At 39.3% G+C, this 13,139-nt stretch overlaps 1 protein-coding gene across 1 annotated transcript; it reads right to left on the reverse strand.

Moving 5' to 3' along the window:
* Positions 1-4,415: 4,415 nt before the first annotated feature.
* Positions 4,416-13,139, reverse strand: bcl2l10 (BCL2 like 10). The gene is made up of 3 exons (XM_057347332.1): positions 13,116-13,139; positions 11,990-12,400; positions 4,416-6,308 (listed from the first exon to the last, which is right to left on the reverse strand). Exons 2-3 carry the CDS (start codon positions 12,395-12,397, stop codon positions 6,186-6,188), a joined length of 531 nt encoding a protein of 176 aa, XP_057203315.1. The 5' UTR covers positions 12,398-12,400; positions 13,116-13,139; the 3' UTR covers positions 4,416-6,185.

Here is a 13,139-nt window from a genome sequence, read left to right on the forward strand (position 1 = left end):
AATACACTTTATCCAACTCTGACAAAAAAATAAACATGAACATTTTTTAAAGGACATGTCAGGTTAACAATACACAACAATGACTTTAATTTAAAGGAAATGGAGTGTTTTTTCCAGTAACACATTTAATCAGTTAAAGAACAGGCGACATGTACATTAGGTGTCAATGTATGCTTTTTTATAGAATTTCACAGTTCTGATTAAAATGAGATGTTACTGTTAAATTCTACTGTTTTTTCTCTGTAAAAATACATTTATTTTTTACAGTGTAGGTAGGGTCACTTATAAGCTTCAGTTGCCTATGCAGGCAGGAGACAGCTGATTAGGTTTTATAACAGAGCCAGTTAGTCTAATGTAGCAAAGGCCTTGTACTGAAGTGGATAGAGAACATGATTTATCAATGAGAGGCATCCCATGAGTTCCCCCTGACTAGGGTTGGGGTTCGATTTAATTTTAGCGATTCCGATTCTGCTTATGGAATCCGGTTCTTATCGATTCTCTGTTCCGATTCCAATATTTTTTTGGGGAGAGAAAATATAGCAAATACTTAAAGCCACATTTAGGCTATAACCAGTAGACTGTAACTGTTAACTGTGACAATTCGTTAAATAATTAAATAAATAACACTTCCATTAAGGAATAACCAGAAGCAATTACAAACCAAACTATTTAAGTATAACACAAAAATACAACATCAAATATATAACACGCAGTTGATAGATCATCCATTATCTAAACAATTATTTGTGAATAAAATACTGAATTCATTTTAAATAATTCAAATGAATATAATTTAAAATAAACTAGAACATGTTGTCCTGTAGCTTCCCGAATGTATTTAATTGTGATCACTATTTAAAAAAATAAAGTAACTCAAACAAAACTGATTGTCTTTTCATCTCTATCTGTGTTTTGTACCTCAGTGTAATACGCTGCTATTGCTGCTAATATTGGCTGTATCTGATGCGTTGTATCAGGAGGACTCGAGGCTGGAGACTTAAACATTCCTTCAGATTAATGCCGTGTTTCATCATAAATGAGGTACTTCCCCCTTGCACGAAATATCTTTACCACATGTATTGCATGTGGCAATGCTATCATCTTTTTTCGCAAAGTTTCACCAAACTTTGAATGTTTGCTAAGTTCAGTCAATAGTGCCGATGGTAATGAACTGCGCATGTGCGTAATGAGATAAGGTCGTGCGATACAGATCAGAGGACGAAACGCATGGCGTCCGTATCTCCTTTGGCCTGCAGACAGCGGATAAATGACAATGAGGCAACGTGACACTGTGGTGAAGCACCTGTCACCAGAAGGTCAGAGTGTCCCAGACAAGAACAACGTGCAGATGGACAGTCCTAATGATGCTGAATATTTCAAGAAACACTGGAAATAATGGCGTGTCAGCAGAGGGGCTTTGTTCCGCAGCTCGCTGCATAAGCTGTCCATACTTGCAAGATCAAAACGATGCCCACTAGGTGTTCATTGGTGAAAATTAGAAGCAGAACTAAACTTTAGCAACAAATGTGAAGATAAACCTAATGATATCATATCCCAGGTGAGAAAAAGTGCACTTCTGCAATGTACTTAAAGTGCTCTACTTTCACACACTAATTTTGTGCTAAAAATGATGCTTTAGTACTTCTTTAAATAATCTTAGGAACATCTGAGTGTCCTTCACTGTGCTTTTTTGAGACACCATAAATATAACCTAAAATCTGCTGATAACATACTATCTCTGTAAAAAAAAGGTGACATTCAATTGTTTGGCTGCTGCAGCTGTATTATCAAACATTTAAAAGTCTTTAAAGGAGCAGTGAGATTTTAGTGGCATTTCACGTGTCTGGACCTGCTGAAGTTACAGTAAAACACCACTTGGTGGCGCTCAAGCACAAAACGGTCTTGCCGAGCACACATCGACCAAAGGAAGCAAGATGAATTCTTCTGTGTGACAAGCGAGTGTCAGAAGGCATAAAGTTGCACAGCGCCACCTTGTGTACCGGGGTATTTCTGTTTTTCATTAAGCGTCATCTATGTCAGGGATTGAATTTGCGATTAACGTCCCAGTCTGCGCGTACCTTCATTGGAAGGCCAGTTTTTAACGCGGCATGTCAAACCAAAAAAACAAGCCCGAGGCGTTTAAAAAAAATGACGCTTTTACACCGGACGTTTTACGCGTCGGTGTGCACACTCACATTGGCGCTCTTTGTTTAATCATGATACGTTAAACATCGACGATAAACACGCGCGATTATCGTCTCGGTGTGGGCGGGCCCTTAGAAGGTTGCAGCCCCCAAATTGGAACACAGTTTACGTCAATAGATCCTCCAAAACATCACACACTGGACCTTTAGCACTCTGCACAGTCTTCTTTTGCTTCTCGTTCTTTCGTGGAACACAAAGGAGTGGCTACGCAGAATGATCACAGTGTTTACGATGAGTGAATATACACAGTAATAGACATATTAGTGTTTTGTGCCAAAGCTGTTGACCTGGTGAAAAGCGGTTCAAAACTGAGTTTAAAAACAAGCTGTCTGGGTGATAATGTTTTATGCTTCCAGACAAAGGGACACATTGATATTGGTCCAGCTCAGTTTTCTCAGACATTCCACGATAAAAAAAAACATATTACATAAAGAACCACCACACTTCTTTAAAACTCTTAACCCATCCAATTTTAAATTGCAGGTACACATTTAGGATTGTAATGCATTTAGTCTGAAGGTATCTTTTCGTGAATGATGTCAGAAGCTGTGAAGAAACAGGATACAGCTCAGCGCTTTCATTGGTACAAATTCTCAGAATCGTGACAGGAAAAAGCACTTTGGCCTGCTAGACCAAAAACACCAGATCAGCTCAGCAGATGTTGTGTTACCATCAGATCTGAACACTGAAACAAGCTTTTGATCATCTTGCAGGCCAGCAGGATCATCTTGCATGGCATGTTATTGTCTCTTTTTAATTCTCCTGAGTAATTCTAAAAGGAACATGTTAGACAAAGCAAACTGTATGAGCACTAGTCTGGGTGAAGCAAATGTGTGACCAATGACCACTTCATCCAACGCTCTCGATACCTTCTTATAGAATGTGCAGAAAGAACCAGTTGCTTACAATACAATCAAAGACAGCCCACATTAGGGCTGCAACGATTAGTCGACATTATCGATAACATCGACAATAATAAAATTGTCAACAAATAATTTTGTTGTCGGGTAGTCGTTTGATTTCACCTGATGTATTTTAAGGACCCGCAATAACGTGGTTTGACCTGTGGGGCGCTGTAGCACGACTACCCTTCAAGAGGCAATGCAATAGAAGAACATGTGACAATTGCCACAGAGAGATTTTTGCATTTTACGCCTATTTCGCCTAGCATATAATCACATTAACCCACCTTCAGTTGGTTTATTGAAAGGCACGTGTGTAATGTAATGTGACAGGATTGCATCCATACTGTGAATTTAAAATGCATCCAGAGTCACAGAGCGAGCGTCTTGCAGTGAGCGAGGAAATATACTGCAAACTCTTTCTTGATCCCCCAAAAACATGTTCTCTTAGAAGCTGAAGTGTATCATTTAAAATGCTCCATCTGTACCTGCATAAAAGGATTAAACGTCCCGGCTGAATAAACAATAGAATCCTGCCCAAAATACCATAGAAAATGTCATGGATTATGGTAATTGAATGGGTTGTAATGGAAACTATAATGGTCTAATGTTTATTGGTACGTGATGAATTCTATTGGTAGGAATAATGCCCAAAACACACCACAAAAATGAAAATTGAATTTCTTTGATGGGTTCTATTGGGTTTCTGTTGTTTCTTTCCAGCTGGGGTAGCCTACATTTATCTTAAATAAATCATGTAATTGATCAGTCTTTAGAATCATTAGTTAGAACATTATTATTTTAAAATCTATGGAGTTGTATACAAATAATTTGTATAATTTTAACATTTAGTGTTGTACTGACTTGGTTCCCTGTATAGTTTTTACATCATTAGTTGAGTTTTTCCTTAAGAAAAAAAACTTTTTTTACATTTACGCATTTAGCAGACACTTTTATCCAAAGCAACTTACAGTGCATTCAAGCTATACATGTTTTATTTATTAGTTAAAATAGGTCAAACTCAATATTTCAATGAATTGCAAAAACAGAATAATCGATCAAAACCTACTGATTAATCTGTGAAATAATGGACGATTTGTCGAATAATCAATTATAAAAATAATTGTTTGTTGCAGCCCTAGCCCACATCACCACCGGGCCTTTGATGCTGGTATCTGTACGATTGTTCATTAAAACACAGCAGAGAATGGCTTCAGAGAGACTACTGATGTTATGACGAGATCAGGTGAGAAAGAAATGCCATCCGCGGAAAAAAAACTGCACAGTATATACATGCATTTTTATTTACCGCTTTGTCTGCAAAAATTCATCATCTTAAAAATTGCAATATTATTACATATTCATACAAAACATCAACGTTTTGTTGGACTAGTTTGGGTTGGAGCCCAGCTGAGCATTTGCATGATTGTTTGGACAAAGTCCAGCAGCCTGTGAATGGAGAAAATACATATGATGCTGCATTATATCCGTGAAAGAAATACAGATAAGGGCCAGAACGGAAGAGCGAATGCAAAGCACTGACAAATTCAGTCCACCAACGCAAACTAAAAGCGCAAGATAATAAAAAGCTGTGCAAATACAGACACACTACAGACTGTCATTCAGTTATGAAGGCTTTAGGCAGAGCTGTGCTCCATCCAAGTGTTTCCAGAGCTGACAACAGGATTCACTGTAGTGTAAACTGAATTTGCATTTGAAAACGCAATGCAATTTAACATTTGTTACTATCATTTATTCAGAAGCACTTCAAATTGAGCAGGGTTGCAAAGTTATTTTCAAGAACAATGTTTAAGTTTTGCATAATAGTGACTGTACAATATTTTAGGTATAGGAAAGACATTTTGAGTTTCACTTCAGGGCTAGACTTGATTTGCCATTGGGATGGTTTTTCTTAAGGAGATCTGGCAACCCTGAAAATTGAGCCATAAAGCAGACTTTAAACATTTAAACCTTCCACAGAACTGCTGAGAATTCCCTTTTTTACTTAAAAAATAAACAGGAAATAAAAATGTCCAAATTGAGAAAACGTCAGCGAATTAATAATGACTCTAAATCAACAATCAGCTTTATGGTCATCGAGTACTATAGAAATGCGCAAGTAGGTTTGCACATCCTTAAGCAACGTTCTTGTGGCAATAACAAACCTCTCAAAGGAGGCGATAAACTTCCCTTTAAAAGGCTTGGCTGCCAGCCAGCCAAGTTAATATTCAGGTAACTAGATGTAAAACACAGTAGTTTGTTTCTGAGGAGCGCCATAAAATGTGTCCCAAATGATACCAATGCATGCACTCAAGCTCACTGCATATACAGCGCACAAAATAAACAGGCAAGAAGATTCGATTGACTTCATCTTTACAGTAACATCGTTTTTATTAAGAAAGAGGTTAATAAATAAAACAATGGAAAAATATAATGTTTTGTCAATTGTTGGGAATTGCCTAAATATTAATAATTTGTTCTTAAAAGGTAAATAAATACATTTACAACGTAAACTGGTCATTTACAATTGGGCAGAATAATCACAAATTATGCAAGAAGCTCAACAAGCTAGCACCTTTAAAACAAATGACTTTAGGACGAAACCGAGAGACATCCCAAAGTGTAAATATCAAACGCAAACCACAGTCCGGGGCAAAAAGTGGTCTGATGAGTTTGCACTGAATTATAAAATATATTATGCACTCTCTTATGTGTCACAGCGATTCAAAGTGAACGCTTGCGCCAACTGTGGTTTCATTCCATCCTCTCAAAACAAACAGTAATTGCTCTCTAAACTAACAAGATTTACCACAGAACAAGGATTGACGAAAGGAATTACGAAACGAAAAGGACCATGTTAGATATGCAAAGAGTTCTTTCCCATGTTAATGCCATGTTAAAACTGAATCACCGGTGTGCTGTATACGTCTGGATGATGAGAAAAGAATAAAAGAATGGTAATAATTTGACTGAGAACTTAAAGATTTGTTACCCTTTAAGAGCCCTTTTTTCTTTGTCGATAGGACAGAAATGAACAGGAAAGTAAGGGCAGGTGTGTGTGCTTGTGGGCAAAAGCGTTCAGCGGACCAAGAGAAAGGTTAGACCAGCTAAACCCACTCCTGCGGCTGCGAACAGTGCGGTCTTCATCGAGGACTCTTGCTTTAACTCTCTGGCGGTGTGGAAAAACCTGTAGAAACCCTCCTGAAACAGACAGAAGGAATCAGGGTGAGTTTAAGCATGACACGATGAAGACAAACGCAGCAATTGAAGACGGTAACATAACGTCATGACCAGTTCCTCACGCTGAGCATTTGGGAGAATGACCTAACACTCACCCTCACACCCTGTCTACAACGGACACGACACGACAAAAGACATTGGAAAAACGCATTAGAACCCATTTTAACATTACATTTTGTCCACACTGGATGTGGCGCGGAGCGACACGACATACCCATTAAGAACAAGCAGGTTGTCATGTTGCGTGGCGCAGGTCACGTATGGTGTGGACACCGTGTCAGCGGTTAAGACATGAGATCATGCCCTCTCTACTCTTCTGCCAGTTCTGTAACATTACACCCTATACACCTAAGCTATTGTTAGCTTAACCACAGTCAAGCTCTGTAGCTGTTCTACAGACTTGTTTCCTGACCGATGCTCACTAATCGACCATTAACTGGTAAGACTAAAGTCAAATTACAATTTGTGTATGTGAGCCATTAAAAATAGTTTTTTTTAGATTATAGGAGACTTTGTTAACAATAGTAAATTAATAACCACGAACTAACAATGTTTCTGCAGTTTCAAAACAATGCAGCTGACTCCCTAGCAACTCTTATCATGCAAAAACAGCCCAAGAGACCGTCTGACTGACTGACGCGTAAAGCAACCAATGACGATACGGCATTGTTCAGCGCCATGTTTACGGGCGTGAACATGTCGAGGTCCCTGTGTTTGAAGCTAAACATGGTTTCATAATAAAAGTATAGTGCCATGTTTTTTTGATGGATTGACTGCCATTATTATACTCATGGTTATACTACAAATACCTTGGTTAAACTAATCTCTTAAAAATAGAGGTGCTTCAAAGGTTGTTCACAGCGATGCCATAGAAGAACCATTTTTGGTTCCACAAAGAACCATTCAGTCAAAGGTTCTTTAAAGAACCATCTCTTTCTTACTCTTTTCATAATCTGAAGAACCTATTTTCGCCACAAAGAACCTTTTGTGAAACAGAAAGGTTCTTCGGATGTTAAAGGTTCTTTATGGAACCATTTAGACAAAAAAGGTTCTTATACGGCAGCAAAGAACCTTTTGAAGCACCTTTAGTTTTTTACACCAGACGTGGCGCGACAAGAGACTATAGAACGCATTATAATTAAACATTTTGTCCACACTGGATGCGACATGACAATCCACATCGCGCCGCGTCTGGTGTAGACACGGTGTAAGAATGTATTACTGAAGCAAAACCATGGTGAATCATTGCTTCCCATAGTTTAACTGTACTAACACTATGTTTGCTGTAGTAAATCCATGGATCATTTTGGTAAGGGAATAGGAATAAGCCCAAACCAAAGTAAGTAGCGTTTAACTTTACAATCAGGTTCTATTTGTACCCCAAGTAAATGCATTGACTAACATGAACTAACTATGAATAAATGTCATTTCTGAGTATTCATTAATCTTCATAAGTTCTACTAAATGCTGAAATGACCATGATCTAAGATGAATAAATGCTGTTGTTCATTGTTAGTTCATGCTAGCTAATGCACGTATTACAAATACAATCCTACTGTAAAGTTATTAGAGTTATACATAGATATGGAAATTTCACAAGCACATACGGGTGTAACTGCTGCGCATAACTGTCTGGAAGCAGCAAACAAACAGAAAGCTTCTTCAGACACAACACCTGCTCTACTGCTCCAGGCGAGTCCAGGTGCACAGCTCATAATCATACGCAATAGAAACCAACCATGCGCTTTAGACACAATAGACAAAATGGATGAGAGGCCTTTCTGCTTTCAACAGCTGTCACATAAAGACAAAGACAAAACAGAGCAGAGAAAGAAAGAAAGAAAGAGCTACGCCAGGCCTCTCAAACTGTTCATTCAAATGCATGTTGCCATTTGCCTTATGGCACAAGACTTGGAGTTGAACTGTACCATATCAAACATCACTGGTGGCATCCTTGTAGATTAGACCAAAGAATATAAACCTAAGGGGTTAAAGAGACTGTACACATTCTGTCATGTTATTCCCCACCTGTAAGAATGCATGATGCCACAAACGATTCACTCAGGCATGAGTCACAACAGACAAGGTTGAAGAGCATGAGCACAGTCAAAGACCTTTGCTCGGTTTCTTACACAAGGCAAGCAAATGACTTTAGAAGACTTATACAGAATACATTTCTGATCATTTTATGGACTTTGACAGCCTCTGGTCACTGTATGAAAAAGCACCAGCGACCTTTTCCAAAATACCTCCTCAAAAAAAAACGGACATAAGAAAGTCACATAGATTTGGAAGGACACAAAACAACGATAGGGATGAAAGGATTACCGGTTTGACGGTTAAAGGAACAAAAAACGGCGTTTTTGATCTATTGACAGAAATGCAATACAAAACTATTTCTTCAGGTGTTTAAAGACCTTACGTAATGAATCGTTATGTTTGTAATATCTTAGAATAATCTATTTATATCTACATACAGAGCGGGCCTACATACATTGAATTCGCCGCCATGTTTTGTACAGCAGCCCTAAACGGACAAACAACTCTACAACGCGCGTTTCCTCTTCCTTTCCGCTGCGGTATCGTGGTGAAACGGATCGCGGGATGATTTGTGATCCGTACGGATCGTGCTCTCCGGTGCAGAATGCATGTGACCCGCGGATTAACTGAAAGTTTATTCATCATCGAGTAAAAGAGTAAAACGCACTCTCGCTCGCTCTCCAGTTTCAGCTCCAACGCACTCTCGCTCTCTCTATCCAGTATCTGGACGAGTACAATATTAAAGCGGTTCCAGATATTATAATAATATATATAATATATAATAATATTACAACAACAACATATCTTGGTATGTTAGTATGTTACTCATACTGATCCGAATCAAAGCAACCTCCTTGGGGATGATTTTTAGACGATCTTTCTCTCCAACGACTCTGCTGGAAAGTATCTGCAGTGGATAGCAGTGATACAAGCAACGATGTTTCTTTACAAAGGTAAGGCAATATATTAACGTAATTAATCATGTAACATGTATTCTATTGCGAAAGTTACTGTTACAATTCTATAATTAGATATATTTCTTGCGTGCTATCTAGTACACGCTGAGAGTAGTGAAGTAACTAAAGTTAGCTAATCGTAAATAGCAATGCTGTTCAAAGCGTTTGATCTGACAACGACATAGGCAGTTAGGTGTAAGTTAGTAGACGTTTGTCTCCCCCTTTGTAATATCAGGAACAACCGGAGTACGTACTGCAGGGACGGAAAAACATTATTCGGAGGTTATATGGCCATTTGTATAAAATGCTAACATTACCGTTTCAACAAAACAGTTGTTTGGTAAACATTGAAAAAGTGGAAACATTGAAAATGTTGAATTATCTTACCAGTCTAGCAGAAAACAGGCAACTTCGGCGTCGCCTTGAAAACATTTGTCTTTCAACAGTGCCTTCCATCTGATAATAGATACACCGATGTTTATCCTGGATTTCTGCCGCCGTTTGTCTCTAATTCGTCTGGCAGCATCACGTTTGCGCTTCTTTGACGATGGAGATTCACGCTCTGTCGGCGCTTGTGCACAATACGCATGGTCCTCCATTTTATCAAAACTTCTAAGACAGAACAATCAATTGCTTCAGCTAGACGACGACGACTACTCCTTCTCTCCGTACTACGACTTACTACTTTGCGCGTCTTCAACTCAGTGATGACGCAAGCTGCTTCTAAAAACACACGAAGAAGACCAACATATACGAAACGCGCTCTGTAGAGCTGTTTGTCCGTTAGAGCTTACTGTACAAAACATGGCTGCGCAACATAACAAATTCCATGTAGATAGGCCCGCTCCCTATGTAGATACAACTGGTTTATGTAATAAAAACATAACTTTTCATTACGTAAGGTTTTTATACACATCTAAAGACACAGTTTTGTATGTTATATTGCATTTCTGTTAATAGATCATACAAAACATCCTGCACTGTACCTTTAAAGGGACAGTTCACCCCCCCAAAAAATCTGTCATCTTTGTTCACTCTCGGCCGGTTGTTCCAAACCTGCATACATTTCTTTGTTCTGCTGAACACAAAGGAAGATATTTGGAAGAATGTCAGTAACCAAACAGATATCATCCCCCATTGACTCTCACAGTATTTATTTTCCCTACTATGGCAGTCAATGTGGGATGAAATCTGTTTGGTTACTGACATTCTTCCAAAGGTCTTCATTTGTGTTCAGCAGAAGAAATTAATTTGTGAAATTGAATGGTGACAGAATTTTCATATTTGGGTGAACTATCCCTTTAAGAGTGGAACGATTTTGTTATCAAGCTGTCAATCTTAAAATGATTTTATTTTTTGATGTTATTTGGATTAGGGACATGACTGATTCTGTTTCACAGTTATGGCAACCCTGTCAAATCGGCCTGTGAACACTCAAGAGCAAGCTGACGGGTGTATGATTATGAAAACTTATTTACGGTTGTGTTAACGGACACGAAAAATGGCGGACACATCTACATGTCTGGAGCACTCTGATGCGGCATCTAGTTATACATATCTATGGTTGTCTGCAGGCGTCATAGGAAAACACCTGCCGGGTCCTAACGCACACTCGATTTCTGACGACACGATAGCTGCATTGGAATTGGTTCACTTATTCAATAGTCCACTACATGGGGAAGAAGTGAATGAAAAGGAGTCAACAATATCGGACACTGACGTATATAGCCTGCGTGGACATGCGTCATAATCATAACAATGAGCTTATATTACACCTATTTGGATTGTTTTATAAAATAGTTCATTTTCACTTCATTTGTCACGTTTATTGTATTAGTTTATAATAAAGAAAACAACAAAACTGTACGTCACGTTTGTTTGCTCTTGTGTTTATTTATTATGTTTAATCAAATGATTTCGTATATTTGAAATAAAACACTGCTGTTTATCACATTCATTAATGTTTATTCTTAAAAAGTAGAAAATACTGCCATCTGATTTAATCGGGTAAAATTTTGGCCTGATCTCTCCTTGTCGTCATGTAATTACAGCTGATCTCCTGGAGAGGATATTTTGGCAGGGGACTGTGGAGTAAAACATTCATAGTTCCGCGCATTCGAGTGGAAGAAGTCAAACCAAGAAAAGAGACTTGGCGAGACGTCGCAGAGCAGTTTTAAATGTAGGTTACTTTAAAGAGCAGTATAACGTCCCCACAAGCATTCGCAAGATTCTTTGGCTTTCAGCAGTCACTATAAACAGAGCAGCCACAAGGCGGCGGATGCTGTTCTCCACCAAAAGATCCCCACCTACTGATTACAGTATAAATCTCTGACATTCAAAGGACACAGATGGAAAGAAAACCCAAAAGATCAAACACGCGGCACAAATGGGCTGGCCTTTAAAATACATGAACAATTACGAGAAATGTGAAGCGAGACATTTTCAACACCCACACATCAACCAAAACGAGAGCGTGGGCTGCGTGCGTGGCTAGGTTTCTCTAGGTGTGGAAACCCCCTCGCCAAATACTCGATCAGTTTTAAATTGAAACCTATGGATAACATCCAGGGTACTGCCTATAGTCAGTTTTTCACAAGCGCTGAAACCTCGATGGGTACCAGCTAAACACAGTATTGCTATGCTTACCCAGCCTCCGTTTTCCAGCAGCCAGTCTCGCTTTTCCCCACCCAGGTAGTCCGCTACGGTCTCGGCCAGTTTCGGCGAGCACTCCGAATTCCCTCGCCTGGAGAGAAGCTCACTGGCCAGCACTCCAGCGAAAGTAAAGATGGAGACCACCCTTCCCCAGTTCAGTTTCCCATCTCCCACCAGTTCCCTCATGACCCTGTGCAGACACTGGCTGGGATCGGAGCCGCAGGTGTCCAGGAACTCCTGGGAGAGCGATCTGAATTTGCTTCTGTGCTGCTGCTCCATCTCTTTGGCCAGGTATCTCATGGCCTGTGCTGACTCGCTGGGAGGCGTCTGTTGGATCCCGCTGCAGAATCCCACGTAATCTTCTGCCAGCACAAAAGTCTCTTCCCTCAACCAACAAGACATTTTCTGAAAGTCAGGATCAAACATACATGTATGTATTACGCCGAGCTGCATGCTTTTAACAGCCTTTTCTTGTCACGTTCGTATGGTGGTTTTTGCACACAAAATATAGCTGATCTGACTAATCATGCAAACAAAACAAAAACACACACCGTTTTCAGTATACACGTACATACATGATTTTTAGCCGAACAAATGGTATGGTTTCTGATATAACAGCTTTAACTATTGTTATGGTTGTGAAACTGACAATAACCGAATATCTCCTCCCAAAATGTCATCATATAAGACGTTTTACTTTCATTTCATTCACAGTATTACTGCACATGACACCTCGAGCGCACTGAACCCAGACATCAGTAAATCATTTATAATAACGGCCTTCATCTCGGTAATAATTCGCGGAAACCTCGGGGAAAGAAACGGATTCAAATGAACCAGTAGAAACCTCGAACTTGTTTAAGTAGCGATGACCCACCGCATAAACGTAGCATCTACGCAAATGAAAGATATTTGCTAAAACAGTATATTGTCGTGCGAAACACAAAGCCGGCTGCGCCATTGCGCACCAGAACACAAAGACGCGCAGCAACACGCAGTCCGTCTAAAACATACACACATATTTCTCTATCTAATCTAACTCTGTTTACATTTCACCCACATTTTCGTATGTATTCCAAGAATATTTGTGTACAAACGTGAAAACAATACAGCGACTCACCCTCCCAGCGATGTCAGACTGCGC

This window comes from Triplophysa rosa, linkage group LG12, assembly GCF_024868665.1.
Source record: "Triplophysa rosa linkage group LG12, Trosa_1v2, whole genome shotgun sequence".
In the NCBI taxonomy this organism is placed as follows: domain Eukaryota; kingdom Metazoa; phylum Chordata; class Actinopteri; order Cypriniformes; family Nemacheilidae; genus Triplophysa; species Triplophysa rosa.

What these genes read in the sequence shown, in the direction of transcription:
- bcl2l10 (XM_057347332.1), bottom strand. Translation starts at nt 12,397, where the DNA reads ATGTCTTGTTGGTTGAGGGAAGAGACTTTTGTGCTGGCAGAAGATTAC. An exon ending in TGCTGGAAAACGGAGGCTGG is followed by an intron (nt 6,309 to 11,989) that starts GTAAGCATAGCA and finishes TGTCTGTTTCAG; the next exon opens with GAGGGTTTCTACAGGTTTTT.